The 12247-nt window shown below is 40.7% G+C and overlaps 1 protein-coding gene across 2 annotated transcripts; it reads right to left on the reverse strand.

Annotated features, from left to right (window-relative positions):
- Positions 1–1142: 1142 nt before the first annotated feature.
- CDC26 (cell division cycle 26) lies at positions 1143–12241 on the reverse strand. Of its 2 annotated transcripts, none has more exons than XM_025282254.2 (4): positions 12083–12241; positions 6484–6593; positions 5888–5981; positions 1143–1550 (listed from the first exon to the last, which is right to left on the reverse strand). In XM_025282254.2, exons 3-4 carry the CDS (start codon positions 5966–5968, stop codon positions 1374–1376), a joined length of 258 nt encoding a protein of 85 aa, XP_025138039.1. In that variant the 5' UTR covers positions 5969–5981; positions 6484–6593; positions 12083–12241; the 3' UTR covers positions 1143–1373. The 2 variants fall into 2 exon arrangements, with proteins under 2 accessions (XP_025138039.1, XP_006061312.1); XM_006061250.3 differs by having other exon boundaries at positions 5888–6009; positions 12083–12239.
- Positions 12242–12247: the final 6 nt, after the last annotated feature.

The following is a 12247-nucleotide window of genomic DNA, read 5'->3' on the forward strand; positions in this document are numbered from 1 at the left end:
GAAGATTTTATCATATCGTAATCGCTTCCCTGTGTTTGTGCTGACAGAACATCCTCCTGAGTGTGGCTCTTAGGAGGGAAGAAGAAACTCAGAAGGCTCAGTGTTTTTGTGCTTCTGTGCCCACTCATGCTGGGAAGCCACAGTGACTGGTTGAGGCAGGCTTGGATGATTTTTTTCTCTCTCTCTCTTTGATCCTGGCCTTTGTAGCATTCAAAATAATTGAACTCCGTTTCCCTATCTGGAGCCACTGTTGCTGTGTTTTAAGAAAAAAGAATGGAAAATCCCAGATAAAAGTGGAAGAATAAAACTATTGTCAGAATAGTAGGGAAGACGTGACTACATATCTTCTTCTCTTCCTGCCTCCCACAGTGTGATTACCCAGACGTAAACTACCCCAGAAAGGCTGGGTAAAATCCTGCTAGTGGGTCTCTACAGAACTGCTGACTCCAGAGGTTCTTTTCTACTATAGTTGGCAGTTCCCAGTAGTTGAATTAAACAGTGAAAACAACAGGACATAATTCTAGTCTCTGAGCTTCCTCTCAGATTGACTCATTAGGAAAACTCTCAGGCAGTTTGGGAAAGAAGGAAAACTGGGATGGTTGGAGTGCTAATACTCCACTGCCTATCCTCTGAAACAAGTTACAAAGCCATTCTCCACAGCTTGATCAGGTTTATACAAAATCGTGAGATTCTAATCTCCATGAGGGCAGGGATCTCGATTTGTTCACTGCTGTTACTAAGTGCCTAGAATGGTACCTGGCACATAGGAGACACTCAAGAAATACTTGTCAAATAAATGAACTAAGTGAAAATCAGTTACAGGGATCAACTGGATGTGTCCTGTGTTTGCTGTGTAGTTGCTAAGTTGTATCCAACTCTTTGCAACCCCATGGACTGTATCCCACCAGGCTCCTCTGTCCATGGGATTTCCCAGGCAAGAATACTTGGGTAGGTTGCCATTCTTCAGGGGACCTTACTGACCCAGGCATCAAACTCTCGTCTCTTGCAATGGCAGGAGGATTCTTTTTACCACTGAGCCACCTGGGAAAGCCCATTCTGTGCATAGGGTCTTTTAATAAAGTTGAGAAGAATGATGTAGCAATTTAATGGTGCTATTATATTTCATTAAAGATGTCACACAGTTTCCCAAAAATATATTTATTTTTAAAAACAAAAATCAAGTCAAATTTTCCAGAGACAAACCAGAGTTTGAATTTCAGCTTTCAGAGTGAAAGTTAAGCATCCGTAATCATGCAGAAGTATTTCTCTGCAGGAGGTAAAACATTCTGTCTGATTCATTCTCTAAATCTTGTTTGTGTTTCTGCCATCATTGTACTCCATTCCAGGGCTCTGGCACGCAAGATAATCCACTTCTAAAACTCAAAATTTCCAAATTGAGATGAACGATTGTTGGGCTTTGGTTGGGGTTTATAACCAATTCGATCATTAATCATTTGTTCCCGGCTCTTGGGATCACTGCTGAGTCCAATGGCACCTTCTCCATCACTGCCTCCTACAATGTCCACATCTTCCTTTTGTTTCTTACGGGTCTGAAAGTTTAGATGTTTTAGTGTTAAGGCAATATTCTATTCATTAACAAACATTTATTTAGCACCTACCATATATTAGGCATTAGCGTAAAGGATACGGTTTGGGATTACACAACAATAAGCTGAAATCCTAGGTTTAGATGGTTAGGGGTCCGAGAGGATATAAGAGGATGCAGTGATAAAAGATGAAAGCCCTACCTTCCAGGATGTCACAGTCTAAAAGGGAAATAGACCATTAAAATAGAAGATGAATCAGGGCTATGACAGAGCAAAGTCCACACAATAGATGGAAATTAAAGTGACTGGTAAAACAATAACCACCAGAAATTAACAGATGACACCATGAGATTAAATGTAACACAAGAATAGAAAGTTTTGTGCTATCTTATCATGAGGTTTGTCTGACTTGGGGAATTCATTTTTGTTTTCAGATAAAAGGTTTGGCTCCAGCCACAAGTTACTACAGAATTCACAGTCAATGTCTCAGTTTGATCACTTTCAAAGAGAGAAACTAACATCCCACAACTACCCTACCTGAGAGTTCCTTATTAGAAGAATGGCTCCACTACACCAATCCCAATCCCTGGAATCACTGCTATTCTTCACCACTTACTGCAATTCTTCACCACTGCTGATCTGGGAGCCTTTAAATGCCAGCATCAAAGTATATAGTGCATCAGTGAGGTATTACTTTATATATATACATACACACACACACACATATATATATATATATATATATATATATATAAACATAATGACCTCCTGAGTTACTCTCTAGGTTATACTACCTAACATAACATTAGAAAAGCTCTCCCTAAACACCTTTGTGAAGATAAGTTCTAAAAGGCACAGGATGATATATCATTTTATAAGCTGTGAGAAACTCAGAATATCCAAGTAAAATGAAATCATTTAAAAGGCTTCCAACTGTGAACAACTGCTGACTGTTTCAAAATCCAGAATCAGCAAAATGTAATTAAACTAATTTTAGTAACAAAATACCAGTTTTCTGTTCCATTTTAGCATAGGACAAAAACTATTCCTCCCTCCAAAGTTGCTCTAAAAAACAAGTGAAACCCTCTAAATAACTGTCTGTAGTAAAAAGATGAAAAACAACAACAAAAATATCAAGGCATAAATTTATATCTAGGAATAAATTTGACCAAGGAGGTAAAAAGACCTGTACACTTAAAAATGAGACATTGTTGAAAGAAACTGAAGACACAAAGAAATGAAAAGGTATTCTATGCTCATGGATAGGACAGTTAAAATGTCTATATTTCCTAAAGCAATCTACAGATTCAATGCAATCCCCATCAAAATCCCAGCAACATTTTTCACAGAAATAAAACAAAAATTCCTAAAATTTGTATAGGACCACAGAAGACCCCGAGGAGCCAAAGCAATCTTGAAAAAAAAGAACAAGGCTGGAGGTATCACATTCCCTGATTTCAAATTATACTACAAAGCCACAGTAATCAAAACAGCATGGTATTGGCAGAAAAAGAGACACAGGTCAATGGAACAGAACTAAGAGCCCAGAAATAAACCTGCACATATACAGATAATTGACTTACAACCAAGTAGCAAAGAACATACAATGGAGAAAGGACAGTCTCTTAAATAAATGCTGTTGAGAAAATTGAACAGCCAATGCAAGAGAATGAAGCTAGACCACTATTTTGCACCATACACAAAAATTCACTCCAAATGGATTAAAGACTTTATTATAAGACCTCCTGAAACAATAAAACTCTCCTAGAAGAAAACATAGGTGGTATGCTATTTGTATTAGTCTTATCAGTCTTTCTGAGTATTGTTTCCTCAGGCAAGGGAAACAAAAGAAACAAATGGGACTATATCAAACTAAAAATCTTTGGCACAGCAAAAGAAACCATCGACAAAATGAGAAGACATGATACTAAATGGGAGAAAATAGCTGCAAATAATTTATCTGATAAGGGATTAATACCCCAGATATATAAAACTCTCATACAACTCAACAACAAAAAAACAGAGGACCCAAGAATCTGAATAGACATTTTTCCAAAGAAGACAGATGGATGACCGAGAGGTATAATAAAAGATATTCAACATCACTAATTACTAGAGAAATGCAAATCAAAACAACAATGTGATATCATCTCATGCTCATTAGAATGGCCATTATCAAAAAGACAAGAAATAACAGGTGTTAGAGAGGACGTGGAGAAAAGGAAACCACACATTCTGAGAATGTAAACTGGTACAGCCACTAAGGAAAACAGAAAGGAGATTTCTCAAAAAGTTAAGAGTAGATCTACCATATGATCCAGCAATTCCACTCCTGGGTATATATCCAAAGAAAATGAAAACACTATTTCAAAAAGATGAGTTCACCACCATATCATCACAGTATCATTCACAATAGCCAACATATGGAAATAACCTCAGTGCCTCATGACAGATGAATGGATAATGCAGATGTGGTATATCTATATCTATATCTATATAGATATACCATACAATACTACTCAGTCATAAGAATTAACTCAATTAAAAAAAAAAAAGTAACTCAATGGGGAGCTGACTCTGCAAGGTCAAATTTCAGTATGAGACTAACACTTTATAAGACTTTTTACAACTGAAGTTTAAACCATAAGGGACATTTCAGGGGAAGAGCACAGAGTGTTTATTGACACTGAAATTAAAGATAACTCATCAGGAGAAGATAAAGTGGAGAGATGACCAAGGACCAGATCAAAAGGGCCTTTTATGTCATCCTAAGGAATTTGTACTTTATTCCAAAAGCCAGAAAAGAATTTAAGTCTTACTGATTGACATCTAATACCGTACGGTAAGGCTATGCTTAAAAAATACATATTGAACTCCTACTAGATGCTGGGAACTCAACAGTGGAGAAGACAGGCATGATTTTTACAATCAGCATTCCTAATGTAAATGATTTTACAATAAACAAATCATTGTAAATTATAATAAGTGCTATGAAATAAAAGATTACAGTGTTCTGAGAGACCCTAATGAGATGGAGAGAGCACGGGTAGGAATGAAAACACCGAAGCTGGGCAGGGTCAGAAGAGGCCTCAGACTGAGGAGGTCACATTCAAACTGAGACATCAAGAAAGAGGAAAGACTCCAGGCAGAGGAAAATAACATGTGCAAAGGCCACGAGTTATAAACAGTTTGGCATGTTCAAGGACAAAGGAAAACGAATGTGCCTAGGGTACAGAGGGCAAGGCAAGAGTGGTAGAAGATGAAACCTGAGAGGGGCCAGAACATACAAAAACTTTGAGGCATGACAAGGAACTGAGGCTTTATTCCAGGTTCAGGAAACCACTGAGGATTTTTAAGCATGAGAATAACATGAGCTGAAATTTTTTAAAGATCACTCTATATAGATACCTAATGGAGAAAGGAATGAAGACACAATAATGGACGTGGAGAGAGAACTTGGATGCTACTCAAATTGTGCAGTGAGATAACGGTTATTGGAATAGGGTTCTAACGGTGGAGATAAAAAAGGTATGGGTAGATACTAGAAATATTCTGGAGGTAGAACCAAAGGATTTATGGAAAAATTGAATATAAAAGGTGAGGGAAAGGGAGAACTTAAGATTGACTCTCAGGATTATGGTGTGAGCAACTATATAGACACTGACATAGTAGAGTATACTGAGGTGAACATGGTTCGAGGAAGAAATCAAGAGTTTTTTGTTTTAACATATTAAGTTTAGTATGCTGAATAATGACCTCCAAAGCTATCAGGCCCTAATCTCTGGATCCTGTAATTATTGCCTTGTATGTGAAAATGGTCTTTGTAGATGTGATTCAATTAAGGATGTTGCAATGGGGACATTTCCCTGGAATATGTGGGTGGGCCCTTAATGCCAATGCATGTATCTTGTAAGAGAGGGCAGAGGGAGACTTGACAGGCAGAGAAGACAATGTGATTACAGACAGAGACACCGGACTGATGTGGCCACAAGTCAAGGAATGCCAGCAGCCACCAGAAGCTGCAACAGTCAAGGAACAGAACTGTCCCCTACGGTCGCTGGAGGGAGCACAGTCCTGCTGACATCTTGATTTTGGATCAGTGATACTGGTTTCAGATTGCTTGCCTGCAGAACTGTGAAAGCCTAAATTTCTGTTGTTTGAAACCACCAAGTTTGTGGAAATTCATTACAGCAGACACAGGAAGCTAATACATTATGTTTAAGATGCCTGTAAAGCATCCAAATAGAGATTTCAAACAAGCTGTTGGTATGAGAATCTGGAGTTCAAAAGTTAAGGGTTACTGTTTTAAATATTCCTAAGGGTTTGAAAGTTGTACTCACCTCCAGGTCCTTTCGAATGCTCTCAAACTCCTCAATATCATCAAGTTTCAGCTCTAGACGGGTTGGTTTTCGTCGCAGCATAATGAAATCAATACTAAAGGGCAGATGCAGTACACTATTAGCTGTTAAAAATGGTAGAAAGGAGAAAAAATTGTAAGGCATAAATCTTAGCTACAAACATAAGATCAGTTTGTAAGCATGCACACTAGAACAAATGGTGATACAAAAGACTCATCTGGAATCACACACTGGCTTCTAAGTCCTTAGGGATATAATTATCATGTTTTTATTACATGATGCAGATCCACAACTCTGTAATTCCAAAAATCTCTTTCTTCCAGAATTTAAAATAGCAAGCTGCCTATAAAAGAGGATTCTAGGCATCAATCACTTTAATCTCATGTCCATTCCCAGATAATTATTCTAGCTAAGAGAATAAAGCTAAAATATCACAATTTTAATTCAGTATAGTTAGTAGGAGAATATACAAGCCAATAGATTTGACCAACACTATGTAGGAATTGTGAGAGACTTATGATCACTCCTGAATACTAAAATTAGTTTGTGAAATCGTATGAAAACTCCTTCTAACTCACCAGTTCACAGGGTTATCCTAAAGGTCTAAATAGGTCCTCAATAGATAGGTCATTCATTCAACCAACACTTCCTGTGCTCCAGCTACTGAGTTAAAAGGCATAGTCACAGTCTGTGGGGAAAACAAACATAAAGAGAAAACCTCAGTATACTGTAGTAAGAACTTTGATGAGGGTAATGTAATGACATCACAAAGGCACCCAATCCAGTGGGGTGAACAGGGATGTGGAGGAGATGATGTCTAAGTTGATTTTTGAAGGACAAGCAGAAAACGGGGATTAAAGGCATCCCAGGCAGAGAGAATAAGTATACACAGAGGCTCAAGAGAACACTCTGGAATCTGAAAGGTAATGCTTATGCTAAAAAAGAAAAAAAAAGCTTTTTTTTTTCTTTTAGAAGAAAATAAAACTCCTCAATTGAGTTTAAAACCTGTTGATGGCATCATCTTTATATCCTCACCGTATCCAGTAGAGATCATCTATAATAACCGTTAGTAAATGCTTTGTTGAATAAACTGAGAGATCCAAACCAAAAAAAAAGGGAAATGAAGTTTTCTTGAGCACTGTGCTACACTCTTCTTTTTACATTCTCAGGTTTACTCTAACACAGAAATACCATGATGCTGGCAAAATTACCCCTATTTAGATAAAGCTAGCTCAGATAAAGTCTTAGCTGCTCAGTTTGATTAATAAATGTCAGCCTCCTGGGAAATTCCCTGACAGTCCAGCGGTTAGGACTCTGTGTCCACTGCAGTGGGCACCGGTTTGATCCCTGGTTGGGGAACTAAGATCCACATGCCTCGAGAAGGGGGGAAAAAAAAAAAGTCACCCTCCTATAAAAATTGTACACAGGCCACAGGGAGAGGATTACATGAGAAGCATGTAAGTGAAAGCTCCTTTAAAGTATGCATAGGCCCCTCTCGCCTTCTCTGATGGCCCACACTATGTGGAGTGTGTTTCTCTTTAAATAAATCCACTTCTTACCAAGCAAAAAACAAACAAAAACCAAAAATATATGTATAGATATAAATTGTTAATACATGTATCTAGGATATAGACAGGACTTTGGAATACACAAAGGAAGAAATGTCTCCTCCTCCCACGAAGGTTGGGACAGACACAAGTAATGTTATCAATACAAAACACTGGCACATCACATTTCAAATTGCTTTGTACTAAATCAGATATTATCTTGATTCCAATGTAGAAAAAAAGTAGAGGAGGCCAAAGTTCCAAGGGTGGAGAATGTTTAAAAAAAGAACTGAGACACATTTTAACCTTTCTGCAAACTATAAAAAGCTCACCACTAGGGAGCAGTATAGAGTAACAGATAAAAGTGCCTGCTCTGGAGATGAGCGTGGCCTTGCCCACCAGAACAAGACCCAGTTTGCCCCACAGCCAGTTCCTCGCATCAGGAAGCCTGCACAAGCCTTTTATCCTCTTCCATCAGAGGGCAGAAAGAATGAAAACCATAATCACAGGAAACTAACCAAACTGACCGCATGGACCACAACCTTGCCTAACTCAATGACTCTATGAGCCATGTGGTGTAGGGCCACCCAAGATGGACGGGCCATGGTGGAGAGTTCTGACAAAACATGGTCGACTGGAGAAGGGAATGGCAAGCCACTTCAGCACTATTGCCTTGAGAACCCCATGAACAGTATGAAAAGGCAAAAAGATACAACACTGAAAGATGAACCGCCCAGGTTGGTAGGTGTCCAATTGCTACTGGAGAAGAGCAGAGAAACAGCTCCAGAAGGAATGAAGAGGCTGACCCAAAGCAGAAATAACACGCAGTTGTGGATGTGTCTGGTGGTGAAATTAAAGTTTGATGCTGTAAAGAAGAGTATTGCATAGGAACCTGGAATGTTAGGTCCATCAGTCAGTTCAGTTCAGTTGCTCAGTCATGTCTGACTCTGTGACCCCATGGACGTCAGCACACCAGCCTTCCATCCATCACCAACTCCCACAGCTTGCTCAAACTCATGTTCATTGAGTCAGTGATGCCATCCAACCATCTTATCCTCTGTCATCCCCTTCTCCTGCTGCCTTCAATCTTTCCCAGCATCAGAGTCTTTTCTAAGGAGTCAGTTCTTCGCATCAGTGCTCAAAGTACTGGAGCATCAGCCCTTCCAATGAATATTCAAGACTGATTTCCTTTAGGATTGACTGGTTTGCTCTCCTTGAAGTCCAGGGTCCATGAATCAAGGTAAATTGGAAGTGGTCCAACAGGACATGGCAAGAGTGAGCATAGACATTTTAGGAATCAGTGAACTGAAATGGACTGGAACAGGCGAATTTAACTCAGATGACCACTGTATCTATTACTATGGGCAAAAATCCCTTAGAAGAAGAAAATGGAGTAGCCCTCACAGTCAACAAGAGTCCAAAATGCAGTACTTGGGTGCAATTGCAAAAATGACAAAATGATCTCTGTTCGTTTCCAAGGTGAACCATTCAATATCACAATAATCCAGATCCATGTCCCAACCACTAATGCTGAAGAAGCTGAAGCTTAATGGTTCTATGAAGACCTACATGACCTTCTAGAACTAACATGCCTTGGATCACAGAAAAAACTAGAGAATTCCAGAAAAACATATACTTCTGCTTCATTGACTACACTAAAGCCTTTGACTGTGTAGATGATAACAAACTGTGGAAAATTCTGAAAGAGATGGGAATACCACACCACCTTACCTCCTCCTGAAAAACCCGTATGCAGGTTAAGAAGCAACAGTTAGAACTGGACATGGAACAACGGACTGGTTCAAAACTGGGAAAGGAGTACGTCAAGGCTGTATATTGTCACCCTGCTTATTTAACTTCTATGCAGAGTACATCATGAGAAATGCCAGGCTAGATGAAGCACAAGCTGGAATCAAGACTGCCGGAGAAATATCAATAACCTAAGATATGCAGATGACACTTATGGCAGAAAGTGAAGAGGAATTAAAGAGTCTCTTAATGAAGGTGATAGAGGAGAGTGAAAAGCTGGCTTAAAACTCAACATTCAAAAAGTTAAGATCATGGCATCTGGCCCCATCATTTCATGGCAAATAGATGGGGAAACAATGGAAACAGTGACAGACTATTTCCTTGGGCTCCAAAATCACTGTGGATGGTGACTGCAGCCAGAAATTAAGACACTTGCTCCTTAGAAGAAAAGCAATGACAAACTTAGATAGCATATTAAAAAGCACACACATTACTTTGCCTACAAAAGTTCATATAGCCAAAGTTAGTTTTTCCAGTAGACATATACGATGTGGGAGCTGGACAATAAAAAAGGCTGATCACTAAAGAATTGATGCCTTCAAACTGTGGTGCTGGAGAAGACTCTTGAGAGCCCCCTGGACAGCAAGGAGATCAAACCAGTCAATCCTAGAGGAAATCAACCCTGAGTATTCATTGTAAGGACTGATGCTGAAGCTGAAGTTTCAATACTTTGGCCACCTGATGCAAAGAGCCAACTCATTAGAAAAGACCCTGATGCTGGGAAAGATTGAAGGCAGGAGAAGGGGATGACAGAGGATGACATGATTGGATGGCTTCACCAATTCAATGCACAGGAGTTTGACCAAACTCCAGGAGATGGTCAAGGACAGGGAAGCCTGGCATGCTACTGTCCATAGGCTCGCAAAGAGCCTGACATGACTGAGCAACTGAACAACAATTGGAGGCAGAGATTCTAATTCCATCCCCACTGATTTTGGATAACTGGCTTCACCTTTTACTAGATCTTGGTTTCCTGGTCTGTATCTGTTGTTATATGGATTAAATGTTGCATTGCAGTGTAAATTCCTGTAACAAAACCTGGCGTTTAGCAAACGCTCAATCAGTTCAGTTCAGTTCAGTTGCTCAGTTGTGTCCAACTCTTTGTGACCCCATGGACTGCAACATGCCAGGCTTCCCTGTCCATCATCAACTTCTGGAGCTTATTTAAACTCATGTCCATTGAGTCAGTGATGCCATCCAACCATCTCATCCTCTGTCATCCCCTTTTCCTCCTGCCTTCAATCTTTCCCAGCATCAGGGTCTTTTCAGGTGAGTCAGTTCTTCACATCAGGTGGCCAAAGTATTGGAGTTTCAGCTTCGGCATCAGTCCTTCAATGAATATTCAGGACTGATTTCCTTTAGGATGGACTGGCTGGATCTCCTTGCTCTCCAAGGGACTCTCAAGAGTCTTCTCCAACACTGCAGTTCAAAAGCATCAATTCTTCAGCGCTCAGCTTTCTTTATAGTCCAACTGTCACATCCATACATGACTACTGGAAAAACCAAAGTTTTGACTAGATGGACCTTTGTTGGCAAAGTAATGTCTCTGCTTTTTGATATGCTGTCTAGGTTTGTCATTGCTTTTCTTCTAAGGAGCAAGTGTCTTTTAATTTCATGGCTGTAGTCATCATCTGCAGTGATTTTGGAGCCCAGAAAAATAAAGTCTGTCACTCCATTGTTTCCCCTTCTATGTGCCATGAAGTGATGGGGCCAGATACCGTGATCTTAGTTTTCTGAATGTGGAGTTCTAAGCCAACTTCTTCACTCTCCTCTTTCACTTTCATCTTTAAGGCTCTTTAAGTCTTCTTCGCTTTCTGCCATAAAGGTGGTGTCATCTGCATATCTGAGGTTATTGATATTTCTCCCGGCAATCTTGATTCCAACTTGTGCTTCATACAGCCTGGCATTTTGCATGATGTACTCTGCATATAAGTTAAATAAGCAGAGTGGCAATATACAGCCTTTACTACTCCTTTCCCGATTTGGAACCAGTCTGTTGTTCTATGTCCAGTTCTAACTATTGTTTCTTGACTTGCATACAGATTTCTCAGGAGGCAGGTCAGGTGGTCTAGTATTCCCATCTCTTCCAGAATTTTTCACAGTAAATAGCCATTATTATCGTAAAGAGGCCTAGGGGAGGGGAGGGGGCTCTTTCCAGCTCTGGAAACACCAATATTTTGTGCATCTCCACCGCCTACAAGGAGAAGGAATTGGCAACCCACTCCGGTACTCTTGCCTGGAAAATCCCATGGACAGAGAAGCCTGGGAGGCTATAGTCCATGGGGTCGCAAAGAGTTGGACACGACTGAGCGACTTCACTTTCACTTTCACCCCCTACAAGGGGGCAAAAATCTTGTCTTGTCCACCTCTGATGCCCCAGCACCCAGGGCAGCAGGGTTGTGCCAAGTTGTTTGCTTGCAGTTTACCTGACGCCTCACATTCATCATCTCACTCAGAATAAGACAGAAAGACCTGCTGAAGACAGCAAAAGCGGGGCGTGGCTCCTCCGCCTGGTCTTTATTTCACTTCGGCGCTAGAGGGCTCTTTGAACTTATTGTTTCACCACTGCCCAAATCCACCGAAAACCCACCCAGCTCAGAAGAAACTGCCAAGAGAACTTCCTGACAGCGGAGAACAGCACTCCTGCTGCAGCTCCCGGGCTGCACTAGAGGGTCCAGGGCGAGAGTTTCCATGGCAACATGGCCCTTGGCGCCAGGAGGACTTAGAGCCCCTGGCCGTGCCGGGAGCCGACAGCAGGCCCCGGAATCCCTCGATTCGCTCCCTGAGTTCAGTTCGCAGCCGCGCGATTCCCCGCACCTACCTCTTTTCAGGCCTGTTCAGTCCCTTTCCGGAACCTCGGCGCCCACCCCGAATCATCCGCTAAGCCAACTGGACTACACTTCCCACACTGCCTCTGAGTCTCTCTCTTCGCAGAACCTTGTCCTCCGCGTGCTTTTCTCGGAGGCTCTGCAGATCATATCTCTCA

This window comes from Bubalus bubalis, chromosome 3 (assembly GCF_019923935.1).
Source record: "Bubalus bubalis isolate 160015118507 breed Murrah chromosome 3, NDDB_SH_1, whole genome shotgun sequence".
Lineage (NCBI taxonomy): Eukaryota > Metazoa > Chordata > Mammalia > Artiodactyla > Bovidae > Bubalus > Bubalus bubalis.

Coding starts and splice junctions, on each gene's coding strand:
- CDC26 (XM_025282254.2), bottom strand. CDS start 5,968: ATGCTGCGACGAAAACCAACCCGTCTAGAGCTGAAACTTGATGATATT. Junction 1,551..5,887: donor GCATTCGAAAGGACCTGGAG/GTGAGTACAACT, acceptor CTAAACTTTCAG/ACCCGTAAGAAACAAAAGGA.